General features: G+C 37.1%; 2 protein-coding genes across 2 annotated transcripts in view; both read left to right on the top strand.

The window, feature by feature from the left end:
* LOC127748464 (uncharacterized) overlaps positions 1–6,155 on the top strand; it is a 17,352-nt gene extending 11,197 nt beyond the window's left edge. The window contains exon 8 of the mRNA XM_052263021.1: positions 5,929–6,155. Coding sequence (XP_052118981.1) covers positions 5,929–6,155 — 227 coding nt within the window. The remainder of the gene's footprint in view (positions 1–5,928) is intronic.
* Positions 6,156–6,260: 105 nt separating this feature from the next.
* On the top strand, positions 6,261–7,367 carry LOC107493786 (uncharacterized). Its single transcript, XM_016114838.1, has one exon. It carries the CDS (start codon positions 6,261–6,263, stop codon positions 7,365–7,367), a length of 1,107 nt encoding a protein of 368 aa, XP_015970324.1.
* The last annotated feature ends 7,718 nt before the right edge of the window (positions 7,368–15,085 follow it).

Here is a 15,085-nt window from a genome sequence, read left to right as displayed (position 1 = left end):
TTTCGTGTAGAGACTCTTCTTGGAGTTAAACGCTAGCTTTTATGCCAGTTTGGGCGTTTAACTCCAATTTTTATGCCAGTTCCAGCGTTAAACGCTGGGAATTCTGAAGCTGATATGCAACGCCGGTTTGGGCCATCAAATCTCGGGCAAAGTATGGACTATTATACATTGCTGGAAAGCCTAGGATGTCTACTTTTCAACGCCGTTGAGAGCGCGCCAATTGGGCTTCTGTAGCTCTAGAAAATCTACTTCGAGTGCAGGGATGTCAGAATCCAACAGCATCTGCAGTCCTTTTCAGTCTCTGAATCAGATTTTTGCTCAGGTCCCTCAATTTCAGCCAGAAAATACCTGAAATCACAGAAAAGCACACAAACTCATAGTAAAGTCTAGAAAAGTGAATTTTAATTAAAAACTAATAAAAATATACAAAAAACTAACTAAATCATACTAAAAACATACTAAAAACAATGCCAAAAAGCGTATAAATTATCCGCTCATCACCCTTCAAGAAACAGCTTCTGATGCTTCAGTTGCTTCAGTTCACGCCCTTGCTCTTCTTGTTCGTTAAGTAGTTTGCAAAGCATGCTATTTTGATTTTGTTGTTCTTCCTTTAGTTGCTCCATAACTTCTTGCAATTTGGTGACAGATGCTTCAAGATGCTCCCAGTATTCAATTTGAGGGATTTCCGGGAGGAACTCCTGTGCTTTCCTCTTGATGGGGTCATCCTGCACTTGTTGTCCTTCCATTGACTTTTTGGTGATTGGTCGCTCAACTGAGATATACTCAGTTACTCCCATCTTCACCCCAGCATCTTTACATAGCATAAAGATTAAACTTGGATAAGCCAATTTGGCATCTTTGGAGTTCTTGTTTGCAATTGTGTAAAGTTCACAAGAAATCAGCTGATGAACTTCCACTTCTTTTCCCAACATAATGCAATGGATCATTACTGCTCTTTTGATGGTGACTTCAGAGCGGTTGCTAGTGGGCAGTATAGAACGCCCAATGAAGTCCAGCCAGCCACTGGCAACTGGTTTGAGATCTTCTCTCTTGAGTTGATTTGGGACACCCTTGGTGATAGTTATCCACTTGGTTCCAGGGAGGCATATGTCCTCTAGAATTTCGTCTAAGCCCTTATTTGTTCTCATCATTCTCCTATTAAAGGAGTCTGGATCATCTTTCAGCTGAGGTAGCTTAAAGATTTCCCTGATTTTGTCAGAGTGAAGGTGAACAATCTTCCCTCTAACCAAGGTCCGATAATCATAGAAGGCGGCTCCAGCTATTCTCTGCCTGTCTGTTTACCACAGATTAGAGTAGAATTCCTGAACCATGTTCCTTCCCACCTTTGTTTCAAGATTAGCTAGGGTTTCCCAGCTCCTGTTTCGAATTTGCTCTTGGATCTCCGAATATTCGTCTTCTTTTAGATCGAATTTAACTTTTGGGATCACTGACCTTAGACCCATTATTTTGTAGTAATGGTCTGAATGTTCTTTGGTTAAAAACTTCCGTTGATTCCAAAGTGGTTTTGGAATATTCTCTTTTTCGCCTCTTGGAGTGGTTTGTTTTCCCTTAGGAGCCATGATCTTCGTGGGTATTGGTTTAGTGATCACGGATAAACACACCAAACTTAGAGGTTTGCTTGCACTTAAGCAAAAGAAAGGAAAGGAAAGGGATAGAAGGAGAGCCAATTTTTTGAATTGTGGAGGAGAGGAGGGAGGCCGAACTAGGATTTAAAGGGAAGGAGTGGGTTTTTTCGAAAATTTTGAAGGAGATATGATAGGAAAAAGATGCAATTTAAAATTGAAAAGATATGAAAGATATTTTAAAAAAAAAGATAAATCTAAATTTTGAAAAGAGGATATGATGAATTTAAAAGAAAAGATTTGAGAAGATTTTAAAAAGATAACTGAGTTTTGAAAAAGATTTGAAAAGAAGTTGGAGAGGATTTGAAAAGGATTTGTGTTTATGAATTAAGATACATTTGATATCTTTGAAAAAGAATTTGAAAAATTAGGATTAAAAATTTTTGGAATTGAAGTTTGGAATATGAGAGTTTGTAACATGTTTATGCAAGAAATCATGAATTGAAACATAAAAAATGGAAAAAGTTTGAATTGAAAACGAATTTACCTCCTCCCCACAATCCTGGCATTAAACACCCAAACGCTGCATGATTTGGGCGTTTAACGCCCATTTGTAGCTTTTCCTGGGCGTTTAACGCCCAGCTGTTGCTTCTGGCTGGCGTTAAACGCCAGGAACTCCTTTGTCACTGGGCATTTTTCTGAACGCCCAGGACGCTGTAAATCTGGCGTTAAATGCCCAGAAGATACTTCTTTCTGGTGTTTAACGCCCAGATGGCTATCTCTACTAGCGTCAAACGCCCAGTAGATGCTTCTTTTAGGTGTTTAACGCCCAAAATAGCTCTTACTGGCTTTTTCGCACCAGTGAGCTTCTTTTTGCTATTTTATCCTCTGAATCCTTCTGTAACTCTGTGAACTCATGCAATTGCTATTTTACCTTGAAGATAATTAACATGAACCTGTAAAATTCAATTAATTAACAAATAAGCTTTGTTAATGGCTGGGTTGCCTCCCAGCAAGCGCTTCTTTGTTAATGCTGTTGTATTCTGACCTCCTTGCACTCGAAATGGATTTTCTGGAGCTACACAACTTCAAATGGCGCGCTCTCAACGGCTTCTGAAAGTAGACGTCCAGACCTTTCCAGCAATATATAATAGTACATACTTTATTCGAGATTAGATGACGCAAACTGGCACTCAACGCCAGCTTCTATGCTGCATTCTGGAGTCAAATGCCAGAAACACGTCACGAACCAGAGTTGAACGCCAAAAACACGTTACAACTTGGTGTTCAACTCCAATAGAAGCCTTAGCTCGTGTAAAGTTCAAGCTCAGCCCAAGCACACACCAAGTGGGCCCTGGAAGTGGATTTCTGCATCAATTACTTACTTCTGTAAACCTTAGTAGCTAGTCTAGTATAAATAGGATTTTTACTATTATATTTTCATCCTGGATTGTATTTTTGATCCTGTGATCACGTTTTGGGGGCTGGCCTCTCGACCATGCCTGGACCTTCATCACTTATGTATTTTCAACGGTGGAGTTTCTACACACCATATATTAAGGGTGTGGAGTTCTAATGTACCTCGAGTTTTAATGCAATTACTACTATTTGACTGACAACCACTTCCGTTCTACCTTAGACCGGGCGCATATCTCTTGGATTCCTTAATCAGAATCTTCGTGGTATAAGCTAGAATTGATGGTGGCATTCATAGGAATCCGAAAAGTCTAACCTTGTCTGTGGTATTCCGAGTAAGATTCCGGGATTGAATGACTGTGACGAGCTTCAAACTCGCGATTGCTGGGAGTGATGACAAACGCAAAAGAATCAAGGGATTCTATTCCAACATGATCGAGAACCGACAGATGATTAGCCGTGCTGTGACAGAGTATTTGGACCATTTTCACTGAAAGGATGGGATGTAGCCATTGACAACGGTGATGCCCTACATACAGCTTGCCATGGAAAGGATTAAGAAGGATTGGATGAAAGCAGCAGGAAAGCAGAGATTCAACAGAGACAAGCACCTCCATACACTTGTCTGAAATTCTCACCAATGATTTACATAAGTATTTCTATCTTTATTTTCTGTTTATTTAATATTATTATTCGAAAACTCCATAACCTTTTATTATCCGCCTAACTGAGATTTACAAGATGACCATAGCTTGCTTCATACTAACAATCTCCGTGGGATCGACCCTTACTCACGTAAGGTATTACTTGGACGACCCAGTGCACTTGCTGGTTAGTTGTGCGGAATTGTGACAAAGTGTGATTCACGTTTGAGAGCGCTACCAAGTTTTTGGCGCCATTGTTGATGATCACAATTTCGTGCACCAAGGTCCCTATAGGAGTCTTGAATGCTGTTCTGTATGCCTACAGAGCATCATCCAAGCTTTTTGCCCAATCCTTTCTACGGTTAATCATAGTCCATTCCAGGATTCTTTTAAGTTCTCTATTAGAGACTTCAGCTTGCCCATTTGTCTGTGGATGATATGGAGTTGCCACTGTGTGGCTAACTCCATATTGGACCATAGCAGAGTAAAGCTGTTTATTGCAAAAAAGAGTGCCCCCATCACTAATTAGTACTCTAGGGACACCAAATCTGCTGAAGATGTGTTTCTGGAGGAATTTTAGCACTGTCTTAGTATCATTAGTGGGTGTTGCAATAGCTTCCACCCACTTGGATACATAATCCACTGCCACCAAAATATAAGTGTTTGAGTATGATGGTGGGAAAGGTCCCATAAAGTCAATACCCCATACATCAAACAACTCAATCTCCAAGATCCCTTGTTGAGGCATGGCATAACTGTGAGGCAGATTACCAGATCTTTGGCAACTGTCACAATTAAGTACAAATACTCGGGAGTCTTTATAGAGAGTAGGCCAGTAGAAGCCACTTTGGAGGACTCTTGTGGCTGTTCGCTCACTTCCAAAATGTCCTCCATATTGCGATCCATGGCAATGCCATAGGATCTTCTATGCTTCTTCTTTAGGCACACATCTATTGATTATGCCGTCTGCACATCTCTTGAAAATGAGTAAACAAAGATGGATAGTGCAGAAATCCACTTCTGGGACCCACTTGGTGTGTGCTGGGGCTGAGACTTAAGCATCTCACGTGCCTGGGCTATTGTATATTGCTGTTTCTGGCGTTTAACTCCAACTTGCAACCTGATTCTGGCGTTCAACGCCAGAATGCAAAATGAAACTGGCGTTGAATGCCAATTTACGTCATTTATCTTCGCGCAAAGTATGGACTATTATATATTGCTGGAAAGCCCTGGATGTCTAGTTTCCAAACCAATTGAGAGTGCACCAATTGGACCTCTGTAGCTCCAAAAACTTCATTCTGAGTGCAGGGAGGTTAGAATCCAACAGCATCAGCGGTCCTTTTTCAGCCTGAATCAGATTTTTGCTCAGCTCCCTCAATTTCAGCCAGAAAATACCTGAAATCATAGAAAAATATACAAACTCATAGTAAAATCCAGAAATATGAATTTTGCCTAAAACTAATAAAAATATACTAAAAACTAACTAAAACACACTAAAATCTACATGAAATTACCCCCAAAAAGCGTATAAAATATCCGCTCATCAGCTTCGCAATTGGAAGGTTGACTCATGTACCTGCAGGTAATGCCAAGTTTATATTCAATTTTGATCTTACTTATTTAATGATTTAAATTTAAAATCTTAATAGCCTGTACCCCACGTCCATTTTATTCGATTTATCTACACTAGAAAATAAATGTTCAAATAACTTTCAACAGTTATAATCTGTAGATTATACAATTGTTTATTTTTCTATATTTTTTAGGAAAATTATTCTTATGCGGATGTGTAGCTACATAATAATTAAAATAGCGTAGCTTAATCCATTTAACAACTTAAAAGTGGGATTTTAACAAAGTTTTTTGCAGCAAATATCGAAGAATATTACCAACGACTTCTCTTGAATACTCAAAGAGGATGTATAAGTTTTTGAGATATAAGAACATTAGGAGGAACAATTTATGCTACGTATAGAGATGCATGCTTTGCCCTTAGACTGTTGCAAGATGACATAGAATTCATTGATGCAATTAAGGAAGCAAGCTCATAGGCCTCAGGATCATATGTTAGGAGGTTATTTGTCATTCTATTAACATCCAACAATATCTCAAGACCAGAACATGTCTGGGATAGATGTTGTAATGAACTCTCAGATGATATTTTGTATTGACAGAGAACCGTGATGAACATGAGGGGTGAGTTTTTATTAATTACAATGATCAAAGTTCTTTCTTATTGATCATTTTTAGTTTGATTAAATTTTACAGTATCGTATAATATGCAGAGTTAACAATATCAGATGATGAGATTAAGCAGCTGTGCTTAATGGATATGGACAAGATCTTATATTCCTATGGTAAGACCTTAAAAGACTATCCTCCTATGACTTTAGAAACTAAAGCTGATAGTTCTTTGTTAACCAAAAGGGTTATTAGGGAAGAGCTAAACTTTAACAGGGATGATTTAAAGAAAAATGCCTCAGACATGTTAGCCATCGCAACACCTGAGTAGAGATATGCATTTGATAAAATTGTTACAACTGTGTATTGTGATGAAGGGGATTTTTTCTTTGTATATGGTCATGGAGATACTGGAAAAACATTTCTCTGAAACCTTATGTCTGCTGAGATTCGCTCAAGGAGTGATATAGTGTTAAACGTTGCTTCGAGTGGTATTGCATCTTTACTTCTTCCCAATGGAAGAACGGCACACTCAAGGTTCAAAATACCGTTGAATATAACTGAGGATTCTGTATGTAACATCAAACCTGGTTCCCCTCAAGCAATGTTGCTGTTGAAAGCTAAACTTATAATTTGGGATGAGGCTCCAATGGTTAGTAGGTACTGCTATGAAGCGCTTGATAAATGCTTGGGTGATATCATGAGGTGTTCTCTAACATATAGCAAAGATTTGCCCTTTGGAGGAAAAGTGGTTGTACTAGGTAGAGACTTTAGACAAGTTCTTCCTGTCATTTCACGAGGATCGAGACAAGATATCATTCATTCAACCGTTAATTCGTCTTACCTTTGGAAGTTTTGTCAGGTGCTCAAACTAACAAAAAACATGAGACTCTCTGTAGGGATGATTGCTTCAGATCAAGATGAGACAGAGCAATTCGGTAAGTGGTTATTGAAAGTTGGTGATGGTCTAATAGGTGACAATATGGATGGTGAATCTGAGATATGTCTTCTTAGAGATATTGTTATTCCTTCTTCGGACCAGGCATTTGATGAGTTGGTTCATTTTTCTTATCCAAATATTTTGGAAAACATGTCCTCAAAGAATTTTTTCAAAGCAAGAACCATACTGGCTCCCGCACTAGACATCGTTGAAGAGGTCAACAACCATCTGATGGCTATCATTCCTGGAGGAAAAAAATTATATCTTAGTTCGGATTCCATTTGTATGGATGAAGGGAATATGGAGAGTCAACTAGATCTTTATGGTCCTGAATTACTGAATAGCATAAATTGCTCTAGTTTTCCTACACATAAATTAATACTCAAGGTTGGTGTTCCGGTGATGTTACTGAGGAATATTGACCAATCCAGTGGTCTTTGTAATGGTACAAGGATACAAGTTAGGACGCTTAGAAATCATGTCATAGAATGTGAAGTCTTAACGAATAACAATGTTGGTTATGTTGCTTTGATTCCTAAAAGAATATGGTACCAACAAATGAAACCGTCCCAGTTAGATTCCAACGAAGACAGCTTCCCATAATAGTATTGTTTGCCATGACAATTAATAAGCCTCAGGGACAAACTTTATCTCATGTTGGATTGTACTTGCCCAAACCAGTTTTTACACATGGCCAACTATATGTGGCAATTTCAAGAGTTAAGAGTAAGAGATGTTTAAAAATTTTACTTATGAATCACGTAAGAATGTCTGCAAATTCAACCATCAATGTTGTTTATAGAGAAGTCCTTGAAAAAATAGTATTCTAATGTAAATATTTTAATTTTATTTTAAATTCTGTAACAGTGTATAATTATTTTACCTTAAAAAATATAAAATAATTATTACTCACTTTTTTTAAGTTAAACTTTGATTTTGATAATAATTTTATAAATTTCTTAAAATAATAGTTATTTTGTACTTTTATTTTAAATATCGAAGCATACAATTTTTTTTACTTTTATAAATTTTTCCGTGTTGAGCACGGGTTCATACACTAGTTGGGAGCAAAAACTGAACATTTCGGAGAAGCTTGCGAGTGTCATCCATGACCGCATAGCTTACTACCAGTGGACCTTCATTGAGCAAGATCCAATGGAGATTAACGAGTCCATTATGCGAGAATTTTATAGGAATCTTTTGACTGGAGACACACAGACAGTATTCCTTAGAGAACAACAGTTAGATACCCCCACTCAGTCATTTAAGGCCCTCCTCCAACTTCCACACATACCACCTAGTCGAGATGCCTATCCGAAGATAAAAGCGGATGTGATCTAGGGCATGATCACATTGGATACTATCCTGAAGAAGATTGACCACCCTGAGGTCCGATGGGAGTACAGTTCAGGGGAGAAAGCTGCCCCCATTAGTATTGTATGCTTCGACCCCACTCCCAAGGCGAGGATATGAAAGTAGATAGTCGCCGATTATCTGTTGCCTAGCACCTACGCCACCTACATTAGAGTATGTATTGTGCTTCTTTGGGATATCTTGGAAGTGATGCATGAGCATCTTATATACTTTTTCCCTCATTTTCTAGTTGTTTTTAGTTAGTTTTTATTAAGTTTTATTATATTTTAATGCCAAAATACTCTTTGGATGCAACTTTGAGTTTTTGTGGTGTTTTTATGATTTCAGGTGAACTTCGAGCAAATTTGGAAGAGTTTTGTGCAACAACGAAGAAAGGATAGTAGATGCTATCAACCCTGACCTCCTTGCATTCCGACGAGCATAACTTGAGCTACACAAGTTCAATTGACGCGGTCTCAATGGCGTTAGATATATAATAGATTATACTTTTCTTATGAAATCACTGCTAAATCTGGTGCTAAATGCCGAGCCTGGCATTTAGCACCCAAGAAGGAGTCACTCCCGGTGTTGAACGCCCATTTTGGCACTAAACGCTAGCAGGAAGCCAGAATTAGCATGTTACACTCTCCTTTGGGCGTTTAATGCCCATTAATGAAGTAAAACTCCCCCAGCAGCCCGAATTATTCCTCTTTGGGCCGCTCAAGTGGATTTAGCACTTCTTAGCTTATTTTATTTTCTTTTTGAAATTTTTAATTACAAACTATATCTTTTAGGTTTAGAATTCAAGTTTCAAATCAGAAGATTTGATTTGATCTAGATTTGATTTTTTTTTGATTTAGTTTGAATTTGAATTCTAGGTTTAGTTTTAGAAGTTTTTACTATAAATGGGGGACTTCCTTCCTCCCCAGGGACACTCGATCTTTCCACTAGGAGGGGAACTCCTTACTTTCACATTTTCCTATAAAGTTATGAGCAACTAAACCTCATGATTATGGTTAAGAGCTCTGTTTATTTCTATGGATTAAGATTATTATTCTTCTATTTTAATTAATGTTTGATTCAATTCTAAGGTGTTGTTTTCGTCCTTAATCTTATGAATCTAGGTGGAACAAGAGTATGACCCTTTTTCTACATGAGCTTTTATGATTTTCGGGAGAGCTATCTTGCTTGAGCTACAACTTGAAACCACTCCTCATAAACTATGAATTACCTGGACTAATTAGGATTTGTGACATAAAATTCTGTTAGCTTTGGGTAATTAAGATTTTTGTGGTGCTAAACTGGTTTTTTGAACTTCACTCTCTGATCTGAACTAACTGACCTTGTCTGTGGCATTTTAGTAAGATTAGAGGAGATTAAATTGCTAAGAGATTAGGTTTTAATCACTTATGGTTTTCCATAGAATGAATCACTCATTGTTAAAAAAGTTGGTAAGAAGTCTTAATCCGGAAAGATAAATATCTTCAAGACCTTAATTGTTTTCTCATCATTGTTTTACTCCAACCTGTTTATTTGCTTTCTTTATTTACTATTTTATTATTTATGCGTTTTACACTAACAACCATCTTTTACTGTTTGCTTGACTAACTCCAACAAGATAATTATTGCTTGCTCAATCCAACAATCCTCGTGGGATCGACCCTCATTCACATGAGGTATTGCTTGGACAACCTGGTGCACTTGCTGGTGAAGTTGTGTGAGTTCTAATTTCATGCACCAGGAGGGTAAGAAGATAGTGATCCTACCTTTGATCAGAGAGTCGATGTGGAAGGTGAACTAGTAGCAGAAATTCAACATTCCCTTCCCATCACTCATTATGAGATTAGCCACGGTAGCTGGAGTGGAGAGGAGGCCAGATGATCGTATGTTTAGAGTCCCGAGTGGCCATCGGTTTTCGCCATTCAGGGAGTGGGAGGAGTCGGCAAAGAAGAGCACCAAGAAGAGGAAGACAATAGAGCCATCATCATCATCAGCGCCACCACCACCATCAACTCTTACATCTTCCTCCCGACCTATTTATGAGTTGGTCCAGCAGATTTTGCAGGAGGTCTATCGCAACAAGCGCCGCAATGTGCAATGTTTTCAGTGGTTAGCGGAGAAGCTTGAGTGAGGAGACCCTAGCCCAACTCCTACGGATTCACCCGAGTCGGCGGCGGAGGAGGACGGCGCTGAAGACGAGGATGTCGCGCCGATTTTAGATTTGATCGTGTACCAGCCACCAGAGCACCCGCAGCCACTAGAGCACCCATAGCCACTAGAGCACCCATAGCCACCAGCTAGAAGTGGAGATTTCTAGAGCTGTCCATCCCCCAGATTCTCATCTATGCACGGAAGACCGTGCAACCCTTAAGTGTGGGGGAGGATTCACGACTTTTGGGGTGTAAACTTTCTTTCTAAATACTTTGTAATCTTTTATGCTTTATGTTATTATGCTTTTGTGGATATTTACTAGTACTTTTGACTTTTGCACTGCACATTCTTATTTTGGTTGGTCGTATATATCCCAGTTTATCTTTAGTTTCATTTCTAGAAATTGCGTTTTTATGGGTATATAGTCTATAGATAGAAGTTGTGATTGGATGTTGTGAATAGTATAGCACCTAGTTCATCTTTGTCCTAATTGTTCATGATGAATTTTGGATAGTAGAAATTAGAAAAAGAACTAGGAATTTTTGAAATTGCATCCAACATAACATACATAGGAAATAATTTTGGCAAAAACATCAAAAATTTTCAAAACTTTCTTTACGAGCATTCCATTGATTTGATTTGGAAAAATCATTTCTTAAACTTTCTTGAATGATTTTTGTGGAACATAGAAGGGAGATAGAACAAATAACCATGTAAGTTGTTGAGCTTATGATGCGTTGTTGCATATTTCAACCACAATCTTTATTCTTGTGTGCTATGCTCCTTCTATGATTGTGATCTTATATTTGCTTGATTCTTTATTTTCGATGTTTGATGTTTTGAATGCATTTAGCATGATTGAGGACATTTTTGAATTAAAGCTCACTAAACCCATATGATCATACCCTTATATCTACCATTGTGAGCCACTTTTGAGCTTCTTAATCCCCTTTTGTTCTAATTATTACTGCATCACCAACCTTAAGTAAAAAACCATGAATAACCTTGAATTACATCTTTGATTAGCTTAGGTTGAGGAGTATATTTCATTTAAGTGTGGGGGGGATTTGTGGAAGGTAGTGAATCAAAAAGTTTGTTTTGGGTACTTCATTGAAAACTTTGAAAATTATGTACATTCATGTGTCAACTGCTTAAGTCATATGCATTTGATTTCTTGAAAAAAAAAGAAGAAAAAATTTGAAAAAAAATAATAACAAAAAGGGGATAAAGGTTACCGAAAAGAAGAAATATGAATAAGGAATACATATGTGAATTTAGATTATAAAGATGCATGAATGTGTGTAAAAAGAGAGGAATGGGAAGTTAGGTTGCAGTTTAGTGATTAGGTTGATATAGGTTGGATGGGATACTTGAGCTAATCAAAGATCCAATTTATTAGTCCACTTGGCCATGTTTATCCTACCTTAACCTTAACCCCATTACAACCCTAAGAAGTCCTCATGATATTTGCTTACATGCATCAAATACTTGTTAATTGTTAGATGAATAGAAAATCTTAGAAATCATGATTAAAGGAGACTTGACTGATTAAACCCTAAACATTGAGCAATTAGAGTGTATACACATCCGGTGAGGGGTTCGATTACTCAATTATATGTCTCCACCTCTGATCTTATGTTTTCTTGCAAGTTACTTCATTTCATTTTAAAATTCGAATTAATTCTTTGGATTTTGATCGCATTGAAATATTTCTTTGTTTAGCCCTATATGTCCATTTGCTTGCTTGAAAATTTGATTGTTTGTTTTGCCAATTCAATAGGAAACTATAATACAGATAGATATAGATAGCATTTAGTATAGTTGCATGCATATAGATAGTTTCATTTAATAAGTTGTTTGCCCTTTGATTCTTCTCCTTGTTTGTGATTAGCATGAGGACATGCAGTTGTTTAAGTGTGGGAGAATTGATAAGTCCATATTTGATGGTAAATTTTGACTTGAATTAAGTGAATTTCATCACGTAAACCTGCATATATTCACTTAAATAGCAAAGTTTTGTCATTTCACTCTAAATTGTGCCTAAATGTGAAAAAATGCTTTTTTATGCTTAAATTAATCAATTTTATTCCACTTTTATTTCATTCGATGTCGTGATATGTTTTGCTGAGTGATTTTAGGTCCAATAGGCAAGAATGGCTAGAAAGAAGTGGAAGGAAGCATGCGAAATGAGAGATTTCATGAAGAAAACAAAGGAAAAACACACACTCCAGTGTGCGTACACACACCTTCCTGTTCATACGCACAATATGAATTTTAGCTAGTGTGCATACGCACACAACCCTGTCTGTACGCATAAGTTCTGACGCATGACTTCATTAAAAATTCACGTGACTTGCGATTTTGGGGGCCTCTTGGCCCAATTTTTGGAGTTCCTGAAGTTGAAATATGAGCTATATCAAAGAGGCAAGATGGCATATGAAGAGGACCAATTTTACACAATTACATAGATTTTTAGGAGTACGAGTAGTTGAGAGTAATTGAGAGTAGTGTTCTTACAATTTTCTCTTAGGTCTTATTAGGGTTCATAATAGAATTAGCTCAATTACAATTTTCGATCTTGGATATTTTCTTGTTTCATTGTAAGTAACCTTTGCTATTCTCTTTAATTACACTCAAGGTTCTGAAAACTGAACCGGTCATCGAACTGTTTTAACTGCTGGTTCACGGTTTATAGGTTCACGGTTTATAATAAATAAAATATAAATAAAGACATTAAAACATAATTATAATCTAATATAAACCTTAATCATTTAATGAAGAACTCTAACTAATGAAGAACTCTAACTAATACATTTGAATAAATCAAGGCTTATGTAGAAATCATTACAGACCAGCACTGTTATGCTATTCCTTTGATAGCCATTTGGAATCAGCACTAAACAATCAATTTAAACAATTAATCACTTAATAGTTAATAATGCTTTAAGCAATCAGCACTAAAAAATTAATCAACAACCAGCACCAAAGAATTAATCAGCAACCAACACAAAAAATTAATCATTTAATGAAGAACTCTAACTAATGAATAACTTTAACTAATGCATCTGAAAAAATCAAGGCTTATGTAGAAATCAGACTAACACTATTATGATATTCCTTAGATAGCCATTTGGAACTTGCGACTGCGGCGGTGGCTGGACAGAGGGTGCGTCGGAAGCTCGAGGTAGAGACTAGAGGCGTGGTAACTGAGAGCGAGAGGTGAGAGTGGAAGGCTGGAGGGTGGAGGCTCCCGTGTGTTGTCTGGTTGAAGAACTGAAGAGTGAAGACTGAAGGCTAGGGTTCTTCTGGAGAAAAACGCAATATTTTGGGCAAAAATTAAAAAATCGGTCGGGTCACAGTTCAGTTCGACCAACCGGTTCCTGACCGGTTCACCGGTTTGATCACTGTTTTCAAATCTGCAGTTTTGTTTATTATCCGAACCGCTTTTTTCCTCGTTCATTGTTTGACCGGTTCGACCATCCGGTTCGAACCGATTTTCAAAACCTTGATTACACTACTCTTGTTACATTTTGCTCATAGTTAAAGTTACATTGTTAATATATCCAATTTTGGTTTCTTGAATCTTTTGTTGATGATTTTGATGATTGATGATTTATATATGCTTGATTGAATTTCTATTATTGATTTTGTGCATATTTTAGTTATAGTTTTCATTATCTTTTGCAATTTACTATGTTTTGCTTTTATGCCCACCGAGTGTTTATGAAAATGCCAATTATGAATTTTGAGTAGATTTTTCACTCCTTGGCTTGGGAAATGAGTAGTTACGATACTAGAGTCATAATGTCCGATATTTAGTGGTAATTTGTTGGTTGTTAATTGCTCTTGTTTCCACTAATGCTAGTTTTTTACTAAGTTAATTAGTAAGTTAGCTAGGATTTGTATATTAAGGTCAATTATACTTACTTGACTTATTCCTCAGTGTTAGGGGTTGACGAAGTGAAATTAACTCATTGTAATTGCCATAGTTGTCGTTATGACAAGGTTAGGATTCCTTGATTCCCATTTCCAAGTCAAGGATCTTTTGTACATGGCACTCCATTTTCACTAGTTTTGATCTTGTTTCTTTCTAATTGGCATTAATTTTCTTCTAATCCTTTGTTAGTTCATTTATTCTTTAGTTCTTTTAAATTTCAATTCCATGCTTGAAAACACCTCCTTATTTCACAACCAAAAGTGTGCACACCAAATTGCTAGTCCGAGGGAATATGACCTGGGATTTAAAACTCCCGGTTTATATTTGTTTTGATTGTGACAATCTCTTTATTTAAACTTTGATTGTGGGCCGTAATTGTTGATGTGTGGAAAACGATCCAACACAAAACTCACCGGCAAGTGTACCGGGTCGCATCAAGTAATAATAACTCACATGAGTGAGGTCGATCCCACAGGGATTGAAGGATTGAGCAATTTTAGTTTAGTGGGTGATTTAGTCAAGCGAATCAAGTATTGGTTGAGTGATTTGTGTTTAACAGGAAGTAAATGACAGTAAATGTAAAGGGGGAAGGGAATTTGCAGTAAATTAAAGAACAGGAAAGTAAAATTTGCAGAATCTTAAAGAACAAGAAAGTAAATGACTGAAACTTAAAGTGCAAGAAACTTAGATTGCAGTAACTTAAATGGCAAGAAAGTTAAATTGCTAGAAAGTAAAAGGGACTTGAGGAATGGGATTGCAGGATCTAAACAAAGAAGAAGTAAATTGCAACAATTAAGAGAGCAGAAATTAAATCAGAAGCAAATAACATTCAAACAGAAAGAAAATAAAATGCAGCAAAGGTTCACAGAAGAACCAAAAG

Source organism: Arachis duranensis, chromosome 6 (genome assembly GCF_000817695.3).
Source record: "Arachis duranensis cultivar V14167 chromosome 6, aradu.V14167.gnm2.J7QH, whole genome shotgun sequence".
Classification (NCBI taxonomy): domain Eukaryota; kingdom Viridiplantae; phylum Streptophyta; class Magnoliopsida; order Fabales; family Fabaceae; genus Arachis; species Arachis duranensis.
The sequence above is the reverse complement of the archived record's forward strand: the minus strand, read 5'-3'. Positions and strand labels throughout refer to the sequence as shown.